The following is a 21,867-nucleotide window of genomic DNA, read 5'->3' as shown; positions in this document are numbered from 1 at the left end:
ACCCATGCCAGAGAACAATGGTGTTGTCAGCAAAGAGCGTGAATTTTCCCTGGATATTAAGTCGGATGAGGTCATTAATATATAGGAGAAAAAGTATTGGTCCCAGTACCGACCCCTGAGGTACTCCCCAGGCAACAGATTGATATTCAGAATACTCCGACCCCACACACACTCTCTGACGACGACCCTTTAGATATGAACAAAACCAACTCGCCGCCAAGCCCCTAAAACCATAGTGGAAGAGCTTCCGCAGCAGAACTTCGTGACTGACGCAGTCGAAGGCTTTCGACAAGTCACAAAACACAGCAGCGGAAACTCCACCACCGTTAATCTGACAGTAGACATCACTCATAAAGTTAAACATTGCGTCATTTGTGTTTTTATTTTCTTGAAAGCCAAACTGAGAACCACTAAGAATAATCTTTGATTTTAAATAAGACATCACACGTTTTTTAACCAATTTTTCAATAATCTTTGAAAGTGTGGACAGAGGGGATATTGGTCTAAAGTTTGATGGTTCAGCGAGGCTGCCCGTCTTATGAACTGGGATAATTTTAGCAGATTTTAGGCAAGCGGGAAAGGTGCCCATAACCCATGATGCATTTATAGCTTCAACAAGGACACTCAGAGAGATGTCCGGCATGTTCAGGAGTATTTTGGCAGATAGGCCATCCTCCCCGGCTGAGTTTTTGTTTTTTATTGAAGTTAATACCTCCTTAAGCTCAACCAAGTCTGTAGGTATAAAGAAAAATGATCCTTGAATACTGGTGCTTGATAAATAAGTAAGTGGATCTGTTGTTGGGAAACCCAAATCTTTATGGATTTTATCAGCAATTCCAATAAAAAAGTCATTTATATTACTAGCAGAACATTCAGGGACTGCCATGAAATAACTGCTGTATAATTGACGGATATCATTAACAATCTTCCAGCATTCTTTAGACTTGTTTGTAGCCTTATTTAGGCAATTTGAGTAGAAGGATCTTTTGGCGATTTTTATTAGTCGCCGATACAAAGACCTATAAGAGTTAAAATATTGATGAAAAGCCGGGCAATTCGTGAACTTTCTTAATGTGTGAAGGGATCTCAAATTTCTACATGAAGTTTTAAGTCCCCTAGTTAACCATGACTTCTTGTTCTTTTTTGGTCTAATTTTCACCATGGGAAAAGAGATATCAAAGAGGTTTTTTTTCAATATAATCATACATCACAATTATTTAAAAGAAAGCAGTGAATTGATTGAAAAGACTCTCATAGATAAATTTTCGGCAAAAGATTACTGTTAAATTAATCTACATAATAATATATATGATTATCATATATATAATATTTTGTTTTGTGTCAATCAAACTAATTAATAAAAGTCAATTTTCATGATTTTTTGTTTTAATATACCCGACCGAGCATCTTCTCGAAACAGGTCTGAGCTGCCCCCCCCCTAGCTGAAATTCTGGGTACGCCCTTATCCCTTTTTATTAGGTATAAGATATTTACACTGTGCTCTTCATATATTTTGCAAATATGATTTACCTTGTGAAAGACAATTTTCTACAGCACCACAGAGAGAGGTCACAGATCCGCTTTCTTCGTGCACAAATTTTCGCGTAACCGACTCTTCCATCACCTGTTTTACCTCCTTTTTTACAGAAGCGATCAGCTTTTCTTTGTAGTCCTTGTTATCTAAAAAACAAACAATGTATGTTAATAAAAATTATATAATAGGACTCAATTTTTATTAATATAGAATTAATTCTTTTAGGATTTTTTTGTACCTTTTTATCATGGTAATCTTTCTATAATTAAAATCTTTTTTTAATTATAATTTTAATGTTGTGGCTTCTTTGGTGCCTGAACAATTTAAGACCCACCGATTTTCAGAAACTTTTTTTGGTTTAGTAAAAAGGATCTATTATAATAAATGTTAATAAGTTATGTTAAATAAATATATTTTGTATTAAAAAATCAAAAAAACTTATACAAAATTCGTCATTTTGAAACATTAGAATACGAATTAGAACTCTCCGATATGCCAATTTTCTACAAAGATATTTTCCAGTGTTGTCATACTTGACAAAATACTTGAAAAAGTTCTAGGGAAAAATCGATGATAAATTCTGATTTTCACATAGAATTTTTTTTACGTGAATTTCTTATTGAACTTTCATGAGCTCTGTCTCAATCCGTACCACCACTACCACTGGATAAGGCGTAACGTAGATATATTTGTATACAGCACTTTATTCTAATATGTAGTCCTTATGACCAAAGTCACACACCTCAACATTGGATAAAAAGATAAAAGAAGAATTATCTAAAGTTAAAATTAGATGAGAAACAACAGAAAAAGCTTGGACTGTAACTACAGATAATGCAGCAAATATAGTAGCTGTACAATTGACAGAATATAAATACTACTGCATAAGCATTGGCGGAAACAGAATGGTAGTTACTTAACAAAATATGTACTATACTAAAATATGTCGAAGAAATCACAGTATGAAATGAGCGCGGAATAAAATATGACTAAAATATAAAAGTTAATATAATAATTAAAGGTTTAAAATCTACTTTAACTAAATTTAAATCTACAACCTCCGAAGCAAAAGTGCTAGCAAGCCATTATTAAAAGAAAACTATAACCAGATTTTCTGGCGTGAAAAATAATAATTTGATAGGAAAATGTGATTTGCTATAGATCCACGTTTTTTTACAAAAATTTTTCGTCCGAACGTACTCTGAATATAGCCAAGGGAGGTTTAGAATCAAAAATCGCTCAGACGATAGAAGCAGATCGCCGTGATTTACGTCGAGAAAGAAAATCGAGTAGATATTTTTTACAGACTGTTAAACCAGTTTAGTCCTCAAATAGTATAAACAAATTCTACTAGTTTTTTATAAAGAAGTTTAATCAAAATACAAAGAAAAATGTTTTCTGCTTTATTCCCTAACCCCCTGGAATAAGTAAAGTAATATTTATTTTCCCGAAAGTAGAACTCTGCCTGGAATAAACCAGGCAGTATTTCTTTTACAGAAATCTAAACTTTTTTAGTCCTCAGCTCCTTGAAATAGATGAAAGTACTTATGTATAGTAAGTAGCAACATCGGTGCCATCTGAGTCAATATTTTCAGCCATTGGATAAATATTATCGGAAAGGAGAAAAGGTTAAAAGGTGTAAACGTGGATTTTATTATTTTTAAAATAGACTCTATATTTTTATGAGTAATTTTTAATTACTTGATTTTTTATATGCAAATTCTATGTTTTCGTTTTCTTAGTATTATTATACTAAATAAATATTCCTAAAACAATAAAATTATGTAGTATTTTTAGTATAAATTTTTGATCTTAAAAATATTAATTTACTTATCTCTAAATTAAAGCATTATGGGATACGAAGAAATTTCTCCAGATGGCTGAGGGAATGCCTAAGCAACCGCTCCAAAGGGTAGTAATAAACAAAAACATTATAAACCTCTGTAGCGTCATCGGGGGCCGATACAGCAGATCTGAGCAAAAATGCAAGTCTGGCCCACAGCATAAAAAACTACTGTACTAGAAATGAACTGGTACTTCACCAAGAGAAAACTATGTTGATTATTTTCCTTAAATGATCTCAATAAGAGTATATTGTTCAGATTTTGTGAAAATTCAATTGCGTAGACACATGTCACAAAATTTTTGGGAGAGTTTTTTTTGACTCTCGACTAACTTGGTCCCGTCAAATAAATTATGTCCTTTAAAGGATCTCCTAGCATTGTTTTGTAATATGGCAGCTTCAAAGTGGTGTAGATATTAATTTTTTACTACTATATTACTACAAATTCAAAGTCAAAGTCGAAGTCAAAGTCAAATTCAAATTCAAATTCAAAACATGCCTTATTATCATAAATACATGGTATTTTTTGATAAAGCTACTTATAACATAAAACATGAACATAAATCGACATTCTACGACACATAATTAAAAAAAAAACACACAATACTGGGTTCAACATACTAGCATAAACAATAATTTCAAAATTCAAACATAAAATTTTCTAAAAACATGCTTATGCAGTCACAGTATGATGCCTAATAAACAAATATGTATTGAGATGAATGTTAATTGGATTTTTTCCAGTCTCTTTTCATTCAGGTTGTGTTATACTCATGTAGCTGTACTGGGTCAAGTCTACATTTACATTTTCGTTTCGCATTTAACAAGATATACCTGTATCATATTATTCATATTCATATACAGGCTGATTCATTAAGAATGGGCAATCTCTGAACTGGAGATACTACACACCAAAATATGAATATTGAGCTTAACATGGCTTATACAAATGTTGCAGATTTACCAGATACAAGGTATTTAAAGTTGGAATTTAAATTTGAAATTTCTTAATAATTTGATAAATGATTTTAAGCAGTATCGTCTTGAGAATTGGCAACTTTATGTGTTTTGATATGAAAATTACGAATTTTGTGGTGAATTTAGCATTATTTATACAGGGCGTTAGTTACACCCTGTTACTTAGGTAAATTACAACATATCTTTTTTGCCTAATCAGTTATGGCTAAAACAACTAGAAAATCTAAAAGGCAGTTCAATTTTGAATAAAAAAGGTACTCTTGTTTATCTCATGTAACTCTATCGGTGCAAAAAATGCCACCATTATTACATTGGCCTAATAGGAATTTATTATTTTACTACTATGCTGGGTAACCACAGTAAAGACAACAAATAACAATCAGTAACAATATTAAAAGAAAACTTCAAAGTAAATGCTCAAAATGCCCGCCTTCCACTTCAATACACTTTGTAAGGCGTCTCCTTAAAGATCTTTGAATATTAAATAACATTTGTCGAATATTTTTGATAAAATATTAGCAGCTTCTTTAATTTTTTGTCGTAATTCTTCGATGGAATTAATTGTATCTTTGTAAACCATGTCCTTCATATGTGACCATATAAAAAAGTCCAGAGGGTTTAAGTCTGGATTTCTAGGTGGCCAAACAAATTCACTGCCACGCCCAATCCACCGGTGAGGAAAATGTTTATTCAGGTATCAGAGAAAAATGTGGCGGCGCCCAGTCTTGCATAAATCACATGTTCCGCCTTATGGCTAGTGGTACATCTTCTACTAGTGGGTTTAACTGTTGTTCAAGGAAGTTTAAATAGAGAGGCCCGTTCAGATTAGGAGGAAGTTCAAAAGGACCAATAAAAAACCAGATAGCACACCACACCAAATATTTACCTTGAATTCATGCTGAAAATGTAGTTGTTTTTCTAATTAAAAACACCTCGTCAAATAAACGTCGCCTCATCGGTGAAAAGAAGGTCATTTAGAAATTCCTGGTTTTCAGATAGTTTATTGAGCAAACTGTAGGCGAACTGATAAATTTTGAGGTAGTAAATTTTGGACAGGAGTATAGTGATATGGACGGAGATTCTCTTTTTTTAAAATTCTCCAGGTAGACGATTGGCTTATTTCTGTTACCGTACTTAACCGACGAGTACTGAGATCTGAATTTTCCGAAATACGAGCTAAAACCTCTTCTTCATCATCGACATTGATATTTTTGAAGTACCATTTAAGGTTTTAGGACGAAAACACCCTGTTTTACCTAAGCGGGTATAAATGAACAGTTTGTGATTGGCTGGTCTTCGATTTGGGTATAATTCTAAATACCTTCTGGCTGCATCAAGTCCACTATAATTTGACTGAGCAAAAACGCAAATCATATCACGCATTTCACTGTTGGAATATTCATTATGACGTGGCATTTTCTTATTTTAGAATTTTTACTACAAATAATACACTCTTACTTAGTGACAGTAAAATTGTCATATAATTTCTTTACACGAAAAACTGATAAGTGCTGACACAAGCCTACTTGAAAAAAAATCAATGTAACAACGGTGGCTAAGGATTCTTTACGCTGCATGTTTAAAATGCAAATAACTTAAAAACTGATAGAGTTACATGAAATAAACAAGAGTACCTTTTTTATTAAAAATTGAATTGCCTTTTAGATTTTCTAGTCGTTTTAGCCATAACTGATAAGGCAAAAAAGATATGTGGTTATGTTAAGTAACAGGATGTAACTAACGTCCTGTATAAATAATGCTAAATTCACCACAAAATTCGTAATTTTCATGTCAAAACACATAAAGTCGCCAATTTTCAAGACAATACTGCTTAAAATCACAAAATTATTAAGAAATTTTAAATTAAAATTCCAACTTTAAATACCCTGTATCTCGTAAACCTGCAACATTTGTATAAGATATGTTAAGCTCACCCCTGCCCTGTGTACATAAATATAAATAAATTGTATTTTTTTTAAATTTTTTTCAAGCTCTCATTATCAAAATGTATTGAAAAAAATATTCTGACGTAAGGTTTTTTTTCTTTTCTTTTTATTTTGTTTCCTTTTTTGTTGCTTTTTCTTGAGGATGTATTACTTAAAAGTGCCTCTTGAAGAGGTACTTTTGAGAAACGGTTTTTATAATCGAGATGCATTCCTATTTGCTAACTTCACTTACATCATAAGTACAACTGTTTTGTAATTTTTGATATTGGCAAATAAACGTTTTGAATTTTGAATTCGAATTTGAAAATTTAATTTAAAATTCAAGACGAAATGAGTTAAAATTTTATGAGAGTAACATCACAAAAATAATATAAAATATAACATGAAAGAAAATTTAACCTTTAAATCTTTATTAAAAACTATTTTTATCCTATTGGTCTATTCACAATTATCTTCAAAAAACTTTGTTAAGCTGTCAAAATACTTGCTTTTTAGCAGCTCCGTTAACGATTTCTTAAAGCGAGGTGGACTTTTAGAAATCAAATTAATTGTATGGAAAAAATGCAAGAAACGATAATTTTAAATTTTTTGATGGTGTTCTAGATGTGGGCCATCATAAAGGTAAGACTTCCTGAATTTGGATTTACACCATTTTTGGATTTGGATTCACCATAATCTATTTCCTTCAAGCAATTTGCGCAGGCTGTAACTCTGAGGGAATGCATTTTAGGACACATATTGATAGAATAAAAGTACTATTTGTTTTTCAAAAGGAAGTCCTTCCTCTTGACGTAACATGAACCAAATTGGCGGCTCTTACAATAAGGAAATGGTAATAAAAAAGTGATTATTTTTATATTAGTACTTTTTATTTTAATAAAATTTTGAGTTTCGATATCACAGGCTGTATATAGGTTTGTACAACTAGCCAAAGAAATTATTGATATTTTTCCACATGAGAATTCCGAGATGTATTATATAAAAAAGATAACTTGCCTAAAGCAGCAAATGGAAAATTTTACCATCAGTAATAATAGCAAATAGAATTTCGGAATCGTGAATCTAGTAAGTTTTAAAGCAGGCACTTATTATCAGTTTGATTTTTTTCCAGTTAATAAATAAATAGAATAGAATTTTGAAGTAGTTAGTAAATTTTATCTGTGTTAAAATATTGCTTTTAGACACTGTTTAAACCATTTTCAAAAATTCAGGACAGATTTATTATGAGCAAATTACTGACAAAATTAATTAAAACCTGGATGATTTATCCGTAAATATAAAACATTTATATGGCTTTTAAGATTATTACATTCATTAAATTTAATTAAACTCTGTAATTAAATGTTCCTTACATAAACCCGGAATGAGCTTACAATATTCTCTAAAACCTACTAATAAAAAGTGATCACGATAACTGTTTTAAATTCACATGTAAAATAAAGTAAAGAGCGCCTAAAAATAGAGGCAAATAAAAAAGGAAAAACCGTTTCATTTTATAAAATACAATTCCTTTATAATAGCTAATAATGTATGTATATACAGTGAGGACGCACAAGTTGGAACAAATTCATTTTAAATTCAGGGGTGTGTTCGGAGAAAAAACGCTCGGACATGTTAATTTTTATTTTTGTCGCAATTTTTTTGATGATGAATTCATGTATACAGAGTGGACCAAAAAGCTACGACTATCAACTTCATTTTTTTAAATAGAAATACCCATTTTTAATTTTATTTTTTAATTCTGTATAAAATTATATTTGAATTTAAAAGTATATTTTGTATACCTTGTCCTATACCTCACCAAGAAATTTGCGATTAAATTTTTCATAAATAACCATGAATTTTTGGTTATTTATGAAACCAAAAATTTCATGTTGTTGGGAACAGTTTATAAAAAAAAACAAAACAGAAAAAATTAAATAAATATTCAAATTGTTGACCATTACCTTCCAGACAGTAACCAAGTCGATATTCAAATTCTTGTAATACTTTACTTATTGTTTGAGGCCAGATTTGTTGTATTTCGGCTCTAATTCTATTTTTTAATTCTTTTAAACTTTCAGGTTTATCAAAATAAACTTTAGATTTTAGATAACCTCATAAATAAAAATCCAATGAGGTTAAATCTGGCGACCTTGCTGAGCATTCAATAAACCCCTCTTCCAATCCATCTATTTGGGAAAATGTTGGTAAGGTAATCTCGTACTGTTCGCGAATAGTGTGGGGGGGGGGGCGCCATCCTGTTGAAACTATGTCGAATCTGCCGGCATAAAATGGGTTTTCACCATTTGGATAAAGTGCAATTAAACTAGGTTCTATCTGATTTTGAAGCAACTCTAAATATTTTTCAGAAGTAGGTGGGCCCTCAATAAAATAGGGACCCACAATTGACGTGCCCACAATTCCTGCCCATACGTTTAACTTCTTGGAAAATTGTGTGCGACTTTCCATACTCTAGTGTGGATTTTCTGGTGCTTAATAACGAAAATTTTGCCTATTTACAGAACCATTTAAAAAAACTTGCCTCGTCGGAAAAAACAATCTTAAACTGTGGGTTTGCATTACATTTATTCATCATTATTTCACAAAACTCTATTCTGCGGATGTGATCATTTTCAATAAGCTCTTAAATTAAATGAATTCTATATGGATGGAAATATTTTAGAACACATAATTTACTAACTGACTGATCTGCAGCAACTTGTTGAGTTAATTTATGTGGATTTTCTTGTAAATCAAGCAAAATATCTAATTATCTGTTTTCTGGAAGCGTGGGACGGTCCAAGTCATATTTATCTCTAACACGACTAAAATATCTAAACTTTTTTTCAATTTTGCTTACTACCGAACGTGTAATAGGCCTCTCCGGGTATTTATTGTTAAACAGATCGCAAACTTCGGCATGTGTTCGAGTCTTGTGGCCATATCCTACCATCATGAAAAATTCAATTCTTTGTTTTTCAGTTAAACGCACCATACTTTTAAACTTTGCAACTGCACTTGACACTTGACACAGTGACATTTATGTAAAGTAATTAATACTGTTTCCATGCGATTAAATGGTGACAAGGTGTCAACAATCAAATATACTTGTTAAAAAAACTATGAAAAAACATAGTTGAATATGCTCAAATCACCCAAACAGTTGCAAATTTATTAATAATGTTAGTATTAGGCATAAGACATGGTATACAAAATATGCTTAAAATTCTATGCAAAATTCAAAAATGGAATAAATAATAGGTGTTTCCATTTAAAAAATTGAAGTTGATGGTCGTTGGTTATTTTTGGTTCAACATGTAAACATGAATTCATCATCAAAAAAATCGCGACAAAAAATAAAAATCGACGTGTCTGAGTGTTTTTTTTTTCAAACACACCCCTGAATTATGAATTTGATCCAACTTAAGCGTCCCCACTGTATGTATTATTATATATAAAATGTAGCAAAAAATGTCTTTTGCAAAAATTTTCTTATATACTACCAATATTTTATAAATTTATGCAGGTACGTAAAATTTCTTAAATAAATAAATAAATAATATCTTTATTTAGCAAGAAGCTACATTCAATAAAAACATAAATGAAAAATAGACTAAAAGTGTAAGTTAGCTATAACTGTATCAGAACACTCCGGTTTTTCCATGGATGGTCTCGGTAATCCAGAAACAGCATCCTGGTTCCAGAAATATCTTGTCAGAGGTAGACCATAAATTAAAACTAGGCTTAACCTAAACCTTAACCTATTATTTCCTTGCCCCACTTATTAAAAGCAGAGTTAATTGTTGTTTGCCTTATAATAATAAAAATAATGTCGACTCAGGTTGGTCGAGTCGGTTCGGTTGCAAGCATCCGATGACACACATTTGGAACTTGATTGACCTTGCTGACCAGACACATTGGTCCCCCCGTGTAACACTTAGAAATGCTTCGGTAGTTCCAAGAAGTTGTAACCAGTATCCCGGTTGGCCCAAAAATACCCAGTCAACAGATAAACCCAGAATCAGGATGATGATTGGAGCGGAAACAATGCATACTATAGTAAAACTTAATATAAACTAAAAATAAGCTACATAATTAAAATAACATAATAAAATAACAAACACAATTTTACTTATTCATAATAAATGTTCTCAAGAGCCCTCTGAATTGATTCAAAGTAATACAATTTTTGATGTTAGCAGGCAAGTTGTTAAATAGAATTAAACCTTTGTATAGAACTGAATTATGCATTTGGGTTGTGTTACATCTGTCGACTAGTATGAAGTCTATACGATTTCTCGTATTATAGTTATGTATATCTCCAAAAACTCTTAATTTATTACAAATATAATCGGGGAGCATCTGATGTTTTAATTTAAAAATAAACAAATAAACGTTATACAAAATTCTTTGATGTACAGACAACATATCTAGGACACCCAACATAGAGACAACAGGCGTGTAACGATTACAATTTAGAATCAGTCTCATAGCCCTATTTTGAATTCTTTCTAGTTGGTCAATTCTATACTGTGGCAAGTTAAACAATAATGTTGAACAGAACTGTAAATGAGGAAGAGCAATGGCGTTGTAAAGTTTCAATTTGATGTACATTGACAAATTTTTTCCAATTCTTGTGATAAATCCAACTTTTTTTGAAAATTTTCTCATTACATAATCTGCATGAGCATGGAAATTCAGATTAGCATCGAAAATTGTTCCCAAATATTTAATTTCTTTGGCATACAAAATACTTTCCCCATTCACAGAAATCTGTATATTGCCCATGTCTATAGAACTTAATCTAGATTTCTTGCCAAATATACAAACTTAGATTTACTTGCATTTAAACATAGTTTATTTCTACAAAGCCAGATGAATAAGTTATTGAGTTCAACGTTCATGACCTGTTGCAGTTGATGAATGTCTTTACCCACCACATATAACATTGTATCGTCCGCAAACAACACCACATTACACCCCCGGACTACCTCCACCATATCGTTGACATACAATAAAAATAGCAAGGGGCCCAAGACCGTTCCCTGCGGTACACCATGCTTTACATTAACACTTTCAGATGAACTATTTTTGTACATGACTCGCTGAACTCTACCACTTAGATAAGATTGAAACCACTTCAATACATTATGTTTAAGGCCTAACCGTTCTAATTTCCTAATTAACATTTCTCTACTCACGGTTTCTAACGCTCTCTTAAAATCCAAAAACACAGCAAGTACTAGATTATCAGAGTCAAGGGCCCTGAGAAAATTATCAACTATATTAATAATGACAGACTCACATGAATGATTCTCACGGAACGCCGATTGGTTAGGCACAACTATTTTATTTATATTGCAATGTTCGAGTAGCTGTTCCTTAACACATACTTTAAGGAGCTTCTCATAAATAGGTACGGTGTTAATTGGCCGAAATTCATTACACAATTTAGTGTTTTGCACTTTTGGAAAAGGAACAACAGTAGAAAGTTTCAAGGCTTGCGGAAAAACCCCAGTACTTAAGGATGTATTGATAATATCCAAAAGACGATCACCCACAACATAAGCAACATCGCAAAGAACCTTCTTAGAGATTTCACTCTCCCCACCACCAACGTTTTTTAGATTTTTAAGTATTTCCTTCATTTTAGTCATCGAAACTTCATTATATTGTGTCAAGGTTTTCTGGACTGAAGGTGGTTCAATGAAATATGTTTGACCATTTGCTGCAGGTGGAATATCTGCAAGAATAAGATCAATACTATTCACGAAATAAATATTAAATCTATATGCAATATCATCCTCCTGTGTAATGATTTAATTTTCAAACTTTATTTCATTAGGCATGTTTTGGTTTTTTCCTGGCAAAAGCGTCTTCCGATTTTTCCAGAGTTCTTTTTGATTATTTTTATTTAGATCTATGATATTCGCATCTATCCTTTTCTACTCTTATCTTGCTTACTATGTTATTTCTTATAGCTTTATATTCATTCCAAATGTTGTCGTTATTTTCTATGGCAGCCCTTTTATATAATCGATCCCTTTCCTGCATTTGCTCCCTTATATCTTGAGCTATCCATTTTTTATCGGCATATTTCTGTTTTTGCACAATTTTAATCTTTGGGCACATACTGTCAAGAATTGTTCTAATATCTGTGACAAAAGTATTAGCTAGTAAGTCAACATCTGAACTATTTCTATTCCAATTGCATGTAAGCAGCTCTTCCTGAAGTTTATGGCATTTGTAGAAAAAGACCTAGTATAACTTACTATATCCATTGGCTGTTCCTTCGATTGATCCATAGAAATTGATATAATAGAATGAAATCCACTAACTTGCTCTAAATATCCCCCAAAAAACTCAATAAATTTGGCATCTTGTTTCTGAGGCGAATGGTACAAAACAGAGCCCAAATATTTACCTCCACCCATAGATAGCTCAAAAGACAACAACCAGACATAATTATCAATAGACAATACAGACCCCACCTTATATCTAATATCGTTTCTAATAAGGGCCAAGACCCCACCTGTTTTACTGTTGTTACTAGTGCATTGCTCCAAATTGTACCCATCAATAATCAACTCACATGGTTCAATAACCGGGGTTACGTAAGTCTCACTCAAAAGCAAGATCTTAGGCCTCCAGTCATTTACTAGTAAAATAATTTTATCTTTGTTGTTTAGGTAACCTTGGCAATTAAAATAAACAATGTTGGTGTTAAGTGCAATATTTAGGTCTAATTGCTACTTAATATATTTATTCCTTTGTAACTCTTCAATTCGCTTATAGGAATCACAACTAGTTACATCCCAAGAGCATCTTGTAGTAAATAAACTTACAATTTGTGGCAATTTATTATATTTACTTTTTATAATATCTTGCAAATAGTAGGCTTTTTTCTCATATTATAAGATAAGGCATTAAACTTATAATAAACAATATTAATGAAAATATTTGAACATTTAATATATCAGATTTTTCGCTATATTTTATGTAATTTTTTATTAAATTGGAATGCTCTGAATCGCAATTTTAAGGACATTTCAATTATAATTTTATAAAGATTGTTTAAATAATTTGTTACCGTCCCAATTTGTATATTTTTAAGAAAAATTGCTTCAATTGTAGAGTTATTATCTAATATAAAGAGTTAATATGTTAAGTTTGGGGTTAAATAAATATGATTTTGATACAATTTTGCTGCTTGTTTTACTCACACAGAACATATAGAAAATTTTCTCCACTGGTTAAAGGCTCAAACTTATCAATCGACCTAGGAACTGTATAACCCTTAATATAATGGTTTTGTTGTAAGGCACTGTTCCAATCTTCTCCAATTCAAATTCCAAATTCCACCGTCTTCCAAATGGCTGTTAAAAGTAAGGGTTATTTTTTCGACGGTCATGAATTTGTGCAGACGGTATTTCAGAGTTTACAGAATAAAATACGTGTTTTAAAAAAATATAAATTTTTACAATAAATATATATTTTATTCTGTAAACTTTAAATAAACGCAAATAATGTGCGTCCCTTTTTCTTATTTTCGTGATTTTCGTAGGTGCACAAAGTGCCGTGTTCCCGTAAAACACTGAGCTGGATAATAATTTAATTCTCCCCATTTTCTTTTTATCCAGCGTCTAATGTTCTTTAAAAGACGAGTCCATTGGCCCTTTGAACTGTTGTTTCAACCTTCTTGCCGCTTTTAAATCGCATTTTCCTTTATTTTTCTTTTTTGATGAATTCGAACAAGAGTATTATTTATAGCTAAAGTATATACCTATATATAATAATTATACATATATAGTTTAACTATATTCGCATGATACTATGTGAATAATCATGTGTTTGATAACACGCATGATTAGTGTTAATCAAACACTAATCATATGAGTTTTATATTCTTAAAAAAGTTATTGACTTAGGGATGATGAGCTTCTTACTCGCAAATATTAACGTGAGGTCACTACTTAGTTCTTTTAATATAAATGGATAAGATAGATATTTTACAGGATTCATATTCGCCTTTTGATTACATGCTATGCTTGGCGATTTCAATATAAACATGAATAATCGAACAAGTAGGTTAAACTCTACATTGGTTAATGTCACAGAAAGTTTTCATTTGACACATAACAGACCCGACACGAGTGAACCTGAATAGCTCAACTGTGATAGAATTACTTTTTTATAATAGTGATAATATCTCCGAAATAGGAGTGAGATATCCCAGTGTCTCTTAATGATCAATATTAAATACACTGTAATTTGAATTTTGAAAAAACTGAAAAACCATCTAATTATAGTTTGAGTTATCCTGATATACAAAATATTAATTACAAGAGATTTTAACAAGATGTGCGCTAGATTAATTAGGATTTTCTGTACAACTTAAAAAGCTTAATGACAAGGTAGATTTTTTTACATCAAATAAACTTGAACTTTTTAATCATAAAAAATATTAAGGATAAAAAAACCGTATGCACCATATAACTTATAACATTGGCCTTATGTTAAGGCTCCATAATAAGGCTCTAAATAAATTTAGACACACAAAAAATATGGATCATTGGTTATATTATAAGCAGCGTAGAAATTATACAACAACAGCAATATGACCACAGATGTATATAGCTCCGCACCCTGCATCTGTGATATGACCTGAAAAAAAGCCTTCTTAAGTTATAAACTTATGCATAGCAACATTAACAAAAAGTTAAGTAATCTTAATAAAATAAGTTCGCATTTTACTGATTACTGATTTATTTGGTCATTTGATACTACATATACAATAGAATAGGAGAAGTCAGGAAAAAGAAACTGATAATCCTAATTAACTTATTTAAAAGAGTAAAACTATTATAAAAAAAAAACTAATTACACACATCTAAAACATAGACTAGGCAAGAGTGACTTTCAGCATGTTACTAAATTCGTTGATATCATAGACGACAGAACTTATAATAAGCCATTTTAGTCTATTTTTAAATATGTTGAAGTTATCTATTTGTTATCTACGAAGCAGGGAGTTGATTAAATAATCTAATTCCTTCATAAAAAGGGGTCTTTTTAAAAATAAACAAAGTTAAATTTTGGTAAATAAAGAGCATCCTTACATCTAACATTATATTTATTAAAATCACTTACTTTGGTGAAGAAATGTTCTTGATTTTTAAATCTGTATAACAATAATTTAAATATATAAATTCCGGGCATTGTTAAAATATTATATTTTTTAAATGTTTCACGGCAGCTCTCATTATATTTCAACCCAAAAATCAGTCTCATAAATATTTTCTGAAATACAAATACCCTTTGTGCCTCTGATCCATTATCCCAAACAGCAATATGAGAGGTCAAGAGAGGGTACACTATACCATAGTATACACTCAGTAGACCCTTCATTCCTAGATGCCTTTTAAGGGTAAACAATGAAAAATACAGTCTAGATAGTTTGCTGCATATCCCGTCAATTTGAGAAAGAAAAGATAGGTGTTGGTATATTATGCATCCCAGAAACTTAACTGACGATTTGCAGACAATTGAAGCAGTATCCAAAACCACAGAAAACTCTGAGCCTCCAACACATTCTCTGAGAAACTTATCCATTTAGTCTTTTCCAAATTTATTATAAGGTGATTTCCCTCACACCAATCGCTAAACTTTTTTATAATAGAGCAGGCTTTGAATTCGATTTCCTCCATACTTTCTCCTGTAACTACAATAGTAGTATCGTCAGCGTACATGAACAATTTAACATCGCCAATAAATTCTGAGAGATCGTTAACATATAGTAGGAAAAGCAACGGCCCTAAATTGCCACCCTGTGCAGTTCCAAGTTCGCAGTTATACTGACTTGAGAAATCATCACCCACTTTTACAACTAAGGATCTGTCGGTCATATATGATAAAACTCAATTCAATACTCTACCTCGCACTAATCTCTCTAATTTATGCTTAATAAGAATCGGATTAATCGTTTCAAAAGCTCGAGATAGGTCAAACAGAAAAGCCACTACATTCAATGTTTTTTTCAATATTATCCCAGACATACTGAATTAATTCAAGAAAAGCTGTTTCAATAGACATATTTTTTCGAAAACCATGTTATGAAGAATGTAGAATATTATATTTATCAAGAAACCGTACTAATCGATCATGCATAAGCTTTTCAAATATTTTGGAGAAGCTACTTAAAACGCAAATGGACTTGTAGTTCTCAATTCTATAAGAATCACCTTTTTTAAACACGGGAATAACTTTCGAACACTTGTGGTTACACAACTGGGTGGGAAATACTTTCTCTACCACAGAATTGTTCATTAATAACGTCATGGCGAAAATGGCGAAATCAACGAATTACGAACATAAATCAAAATCTACGGCTTATCATGATCTTTTACATTTTTATCAAAATAATAATTACAGAACTTATTCAATTTTGTTTGCATGTTGAAAAATAATATGAATAAAAGTCAAAAATCCTAAGAAGTACAGTGCTCTTCGCTCTACCTCGATATTGCCAGTTTTATCCAAAGTTCTGGAGAAGTGTCTTGAGCTACAAGTTATATTTTTCTTAACAAATAATTCTGTTCTTCCCTTAAAGCAATCAGGTTTTGTTTCTAATTATAGTTTTGCTACAGCACGAAATTACAGCTTTGTGAGGTAACTGATTATATTATTAGATCTTTAGTAGAAGACAGGTCATCAATCCATGTCACGCTGTATTATAGCTATGAGTTTTTGAAATGCTAGAGAATATTAATTGGTGGTGGGTTGGCATGACTTATTCTATAGATGCTTACCTTTTAAATTGTGGGCCCCATCCAGTTTGGAGTGTTTATTTAAAGTGCAGTGGTTAACTGACATATTGGTTCTCACATAAACAAAAAGGATGTTATATATAACACAAAGTAAAACACAAAATAGGCTTAAATTATTAACACTATATTAGAAAATACGCAAATACTGGTCAGTGTTCGTCAACCTTTCACTTAAATAAATCGTTGTTGTACAAATTATAAGACAGTTTCTTGTTAAAAGTACAACCCCTGAAATCAAAACTCTATGCACCAAAGTTATAAAACATAAAAAAATCAATATCCCGCTAGTATGTAACTATCGTTTGGCCAAAGTCAGTAACCTACCGCACAGTACACTGTACAACATGTATGTAGGAAGTCAAATAAAATATAAAATATAACTTTCAGTGCAGTTACTTACATACCGGGTGGTGCGTCGCCGAGCTGAACATAGGAAATCCCATGTAAATTTTAAGGGGGTCAATTATTGGCTTCCCTGTACATTTTACAGAAAAAAATTTAAGATAACTTTTTGAAGAGACCAATCTGGCAAACCCTTGTGCAAAGTTTCAAAAAGTTTTAATAAGCGAATCTTAAAAAGGATTAAGTGAAATGTTATTTCAGTTTACGTTACAGTGGAAATTGCCAAGAAAGAAATTTAATCACTAGACAATAAGTAATAAATTAAGGAGCCATTAAATAATATAAATTAGCCAATATGAACAGTCTCAAAATCGAAATAACAATAACAAATCAGAAACGGTAACATTGCTTACACGGTCCTCCTATCTGGCTTGGCCTTAATATTTAGGGATGAGGCCCATCAGCGCCCTTTAATAGTTAGAAACAAGTTAATTATGCCACAAGATACTAATGCATTATTTCAAAAAAGTTTTTCGTTCATAGCTGTGTTATTATATGATGATTTTTATAATTTTACAGTTTTACATTGCACATTATAAAATTCATTGTTCAATTTTTAGTGGATTGTAGTAATAATTATATGTATAGGAGGACGTATTAGTATTTACTTATTTGCTTATAGGCATTTAATAAATGCGTGTATAATTTAAGGATTAATTTAAGAGTAGCGGTTTAGTGACTAAACAAGCTAGAGTTCGTCCTTTAGGATTTAATAATGTTATTATTCTTAATAAAGATATTAATTATTTATTTAAATGGTAAATGTTCGGAAGATAAAAGTATTATTATCGGAATACCATAGGGCAGTATTCTTGGTCCCTTTCGTTATTCACTTTACACTTTGAATTTAGATAAAAAATTTATCAAATATTCAGAACACCATATTTATGCCGGTGACCCTCAGCTTATTTACTCTTTTGACTCTTCAAACCCCAATACCGCCAGCATCTACTTGAATGATGACTTAAAAACATTGAATCATTAAAACATTGTTTGCAGATGAATCCTAAGATGTCTGTAGAAATCTTATTTACTAAAAAAATCTCAAGGCAACATCTTTTCGTTAATCTTACCATAAACATTAATAATGAGGCCATTCTTTTGCATGACACATGTATAGGAATCTTGGTTTGTATATTGATACTTAAGATTTTCCTACCGTGTAACGTCAAATTTGCAAAAGGGCTATTCGATGTTAAAGAATTTGTATCCAAATCGCCAGATTTTGGGTACCCAGGTAGAGCAAGTGCTCTTTGACTCTCTTGTTTTATAGCATTTTGATTTCTGTGACAAGGTTTATGCCTCTTGCCTAGATAACGCGCATAGAAAAAAATTGCAATTTATTTTTGGTATAAGCAAGCCTCTTGGAGTGTCAATGGGGGGAAAATGATTCATGGACACTGTAAATAAGATGCCTAGAGCAAAACACTAATATATACATATACTATTCACAATCCATACTGTAAATGCTTGGAAACCTAAAGTAATTTCCTTCTTATTTTTTATAGATAAACATGTAAAAATCCTTATACAATAATGTATTAACAATATAGTTCATATATTTGGTGACAGAGGGGAAAATTAAACTAAACTATTGAGGCAAAGACTGGTAAAAGATTATACTCCAGTTTACCCAAGTTTTTTTAAATCAGTGGCCTAACTACATATAATAAGGAATTATATATATTTAGTGGGTACATAGACGATCCAATAAAATTCATTAAAACAGTAAGTATGAGTTGGAATATTGTTCATAAAAGTTTTTGATCAAAAAGATACTTATAGTCTGATAAATTTTTAGGTCTCCAAGCTTATCAAAATAGGAGCGTTAAGCTTTAAGCCGTTCGCGCAAGGGTTACAAAATTAATTAGCTTTAATGAATAAACTTTGAAGTAAAGCTGGCTGGGATAAAACAAATATGAAGGCATTTTATGGGAGGAGTCACTTTTATGAATTTTACTCATCGAAAATAATTTTACGGTTTATAATTATCTATATAGTAAAATATAAAAAACGTAATTCGAGTTAAAAAGCTTTTATCCAGTTTAAAACTAGTATTTTGTAATTTAAGGTAAAATCAAAATCCTGCAGTCTCCCTCCACTTATTTATTAAACATTTAGTTATTTAAAATTCCTAACATGTTTTGGACACAGTGGTGTCCATCATCAGGGGATACTAAAAGAAAATAGTTCCGAACAAAAGACAAACATACACCGAAAAAACTTAAAAAATGAATATAAGGTACACTTACAAGGGTTTAAAGTTGGTACTAAATATACGCCCCAGGGTTTGATTCCATGTCAAAAAAACATCTATTTATTATTTTTTATTATTTTTTTTTTATTTTATTATTTTTAATTTTATTTGTTTACATTCTGTTGTTGACAAGGACCGAACAGTATGCTAAAAAATATATATTCTAAACTCAAACGTAAGTGAGGTGACATCTATGGGAGAAGTTCTAAAAGTACCATGGTACCTGATGGTGTGTTACTACAACTTTTTGGTGAAAGCAAAAGGAAAGCAGAAGGTTCATAGAGAAGATGGCGTGGTTAACATAATGATTTGTACGTTTTGAAGAAGAAAAGCAACGGATTAGTACTATATAAAAGTGATTGTAAAGCAAGGACGATGTATTAAGAGACTATGAAGAGTTAAGACACAGTGAGTTGAAAAAGCTAGTACAAGAATAATGTACTTAATCATTAACACAGTAATGGTAGATGTTTTGTGTACCTTTATTTATTTCGAGTATTTCCAACAGATCAAGTTTATGCCTCTCCTAAAAGCTTTAAGTCAGTAGCTGGATTAAAACTGTGGTTGTTGTATTGTTGTTTGTATAAACATGTCTTGCAAAGTTAGATTTGATGCTTGTAGGGCAAATATTTCGATTCTTGCTCTTCTCAATCTCTCTACAATGTTGATTGATAGGCGTAGAAAACCTTCTACAGGTCTGTCTAATGTAGAATGCATTGCAATTCTCAGTCGAGCACCCTATCCAATAAACTCCTGATTTTTGTTCTGGCGGGATTTTGTCCTTACAGTTGATAACAAAAGATCTTAATGTATGTTTAGTTTTAAAGCTAGTATTGATGTTATGTGAATTAAATATGTTAAGGAAGAAATCCATTCTGAAGTGGAGTCAATATAATATTGAAAAGTTAAGGGGAAGTCTTTTCTCCACAAATAAAATGCTAATCCTCTGATTTCAGGAGTGATGCATTTCGGCAAGTGTTCTTGCCATCATCAGACTCTAAAATATATTTCAAACAGTCAAAAACATAAACGAACATTTTTTTTTCTTGACAGGTGACATAAAAAATACAGATAAAATTATGAAAATTAATAAAGTAAGTAAAAAATACTTACTGGGTTACTTAACACATACACAAATTCTAAACAATACTTGAATAGTACATTTCACGACATCTAGTTAACAGTTAAAATTATAATAAAATTGAACAATATGAGATTAGCAGATTTCTACTGAGTACTGGGTGCGAGTGAGAGAGAACCATCGGACTGTAGTGTTATAGGGTGTGAACAAATAAAAGTGTGTTAATGAGTCAGATCAAATCAAATGTCAGTGTTACTGTTAGGGCCCAAGGAATTAAAGAAAGTGTTGCTCTCAAATTGAGTTTGCTCGTTAATACAAGTGTAAACCGGTGATTTGATGGCTTTATTTATTTCCAGGATTTCCAAAAGATCCAACCTTAACCCCTTCTGACAAACATGGAGCACCTCGGTATCCGCCTCAGGCTCGAACCCATGTCCGGTCAATAATATGATTGGCGAAAGGAGAAGAGGTATTGGTTATAAATCGGTTTCTATTCTTTTCAATGAGTTTATTATGTTCTTTGACTCTCGTCTCGATTCTCCTTCCGCTTTGTCCAATGTAGCACACATTGCAGTCAGGATGAGAACATTTTAGTCTGCAAACACCAGATCTGTGTGTGACGCGAATTTTATCTTTGGTGTTGACTAGAGATTTTGATAGGTTATTCGAAGTTCTGAAACAAACACGCAACCGCTCATCGGAGTCCCTTGACAAACTCTTGGCAACCTGATGAGATATGTTTCCAAAATATGATATGCTTCTGTACATGCCATCGGTTTTGTATATATGTGGCTTATTTAAATGTTTGTAAAGATGTTTAAAATAAAGAGAATTTATAATCTTGTCAGGATAACCATTGTTTCGAGCAATTTGAAAAATTATATTGAGTTCTTTTATTATTTTTTACAATTTTCATAATTTTATCTGTATTTTTTATGTCACCTGTCAGGAAAAAAAAATGTTCGTATATGTTTTTGACTGTTTGAAATATATTTTAGAGTCTGATGATGGCAAGAAC

General features: G+C 31.5%; 1 protein-coding gene across 1 annotated transcript in view; it reads right to left on the bottom strand.

Annotated features, from left to right (window-relative positions):
- LOC126738494 (small G protein signaling modulator 1-like) overlaps positions 1–21,867 on the bottom strand; it is a 159,287-nt gene that overhangs the window by 117,482 nt on the left and 19,938 nt on the right. Inside the window, exon 2 of the mRNA XM_050443861.1 lies at positions 1,531–1,680. Coding sequence (XP_050299818.1) covers positions 1,531–1,680 — 150 coding nt within the window. The remainder of the gene's footprint in view (positions 1–1,530; positions 1,681–21,867) is intronic.

Source organism: Anthonomus grandis, chromosome 7, assembly GCF_022605725.1.
Source record: "Anthonomus grandis grandis chromosome 7, icAntGran1.3, whole genome shotgun sequence".
In the NCBI taxonomy this organism is placed as follows: Eukaryota; Metazoa; Arthropoda; class Insecta; order Coleoptera; family Curculionidae; genus Anthonomus; species Anthonomus grandis.
This window is presented reverse-complemented; position numbering and strand designations above follow the sequence as displayed.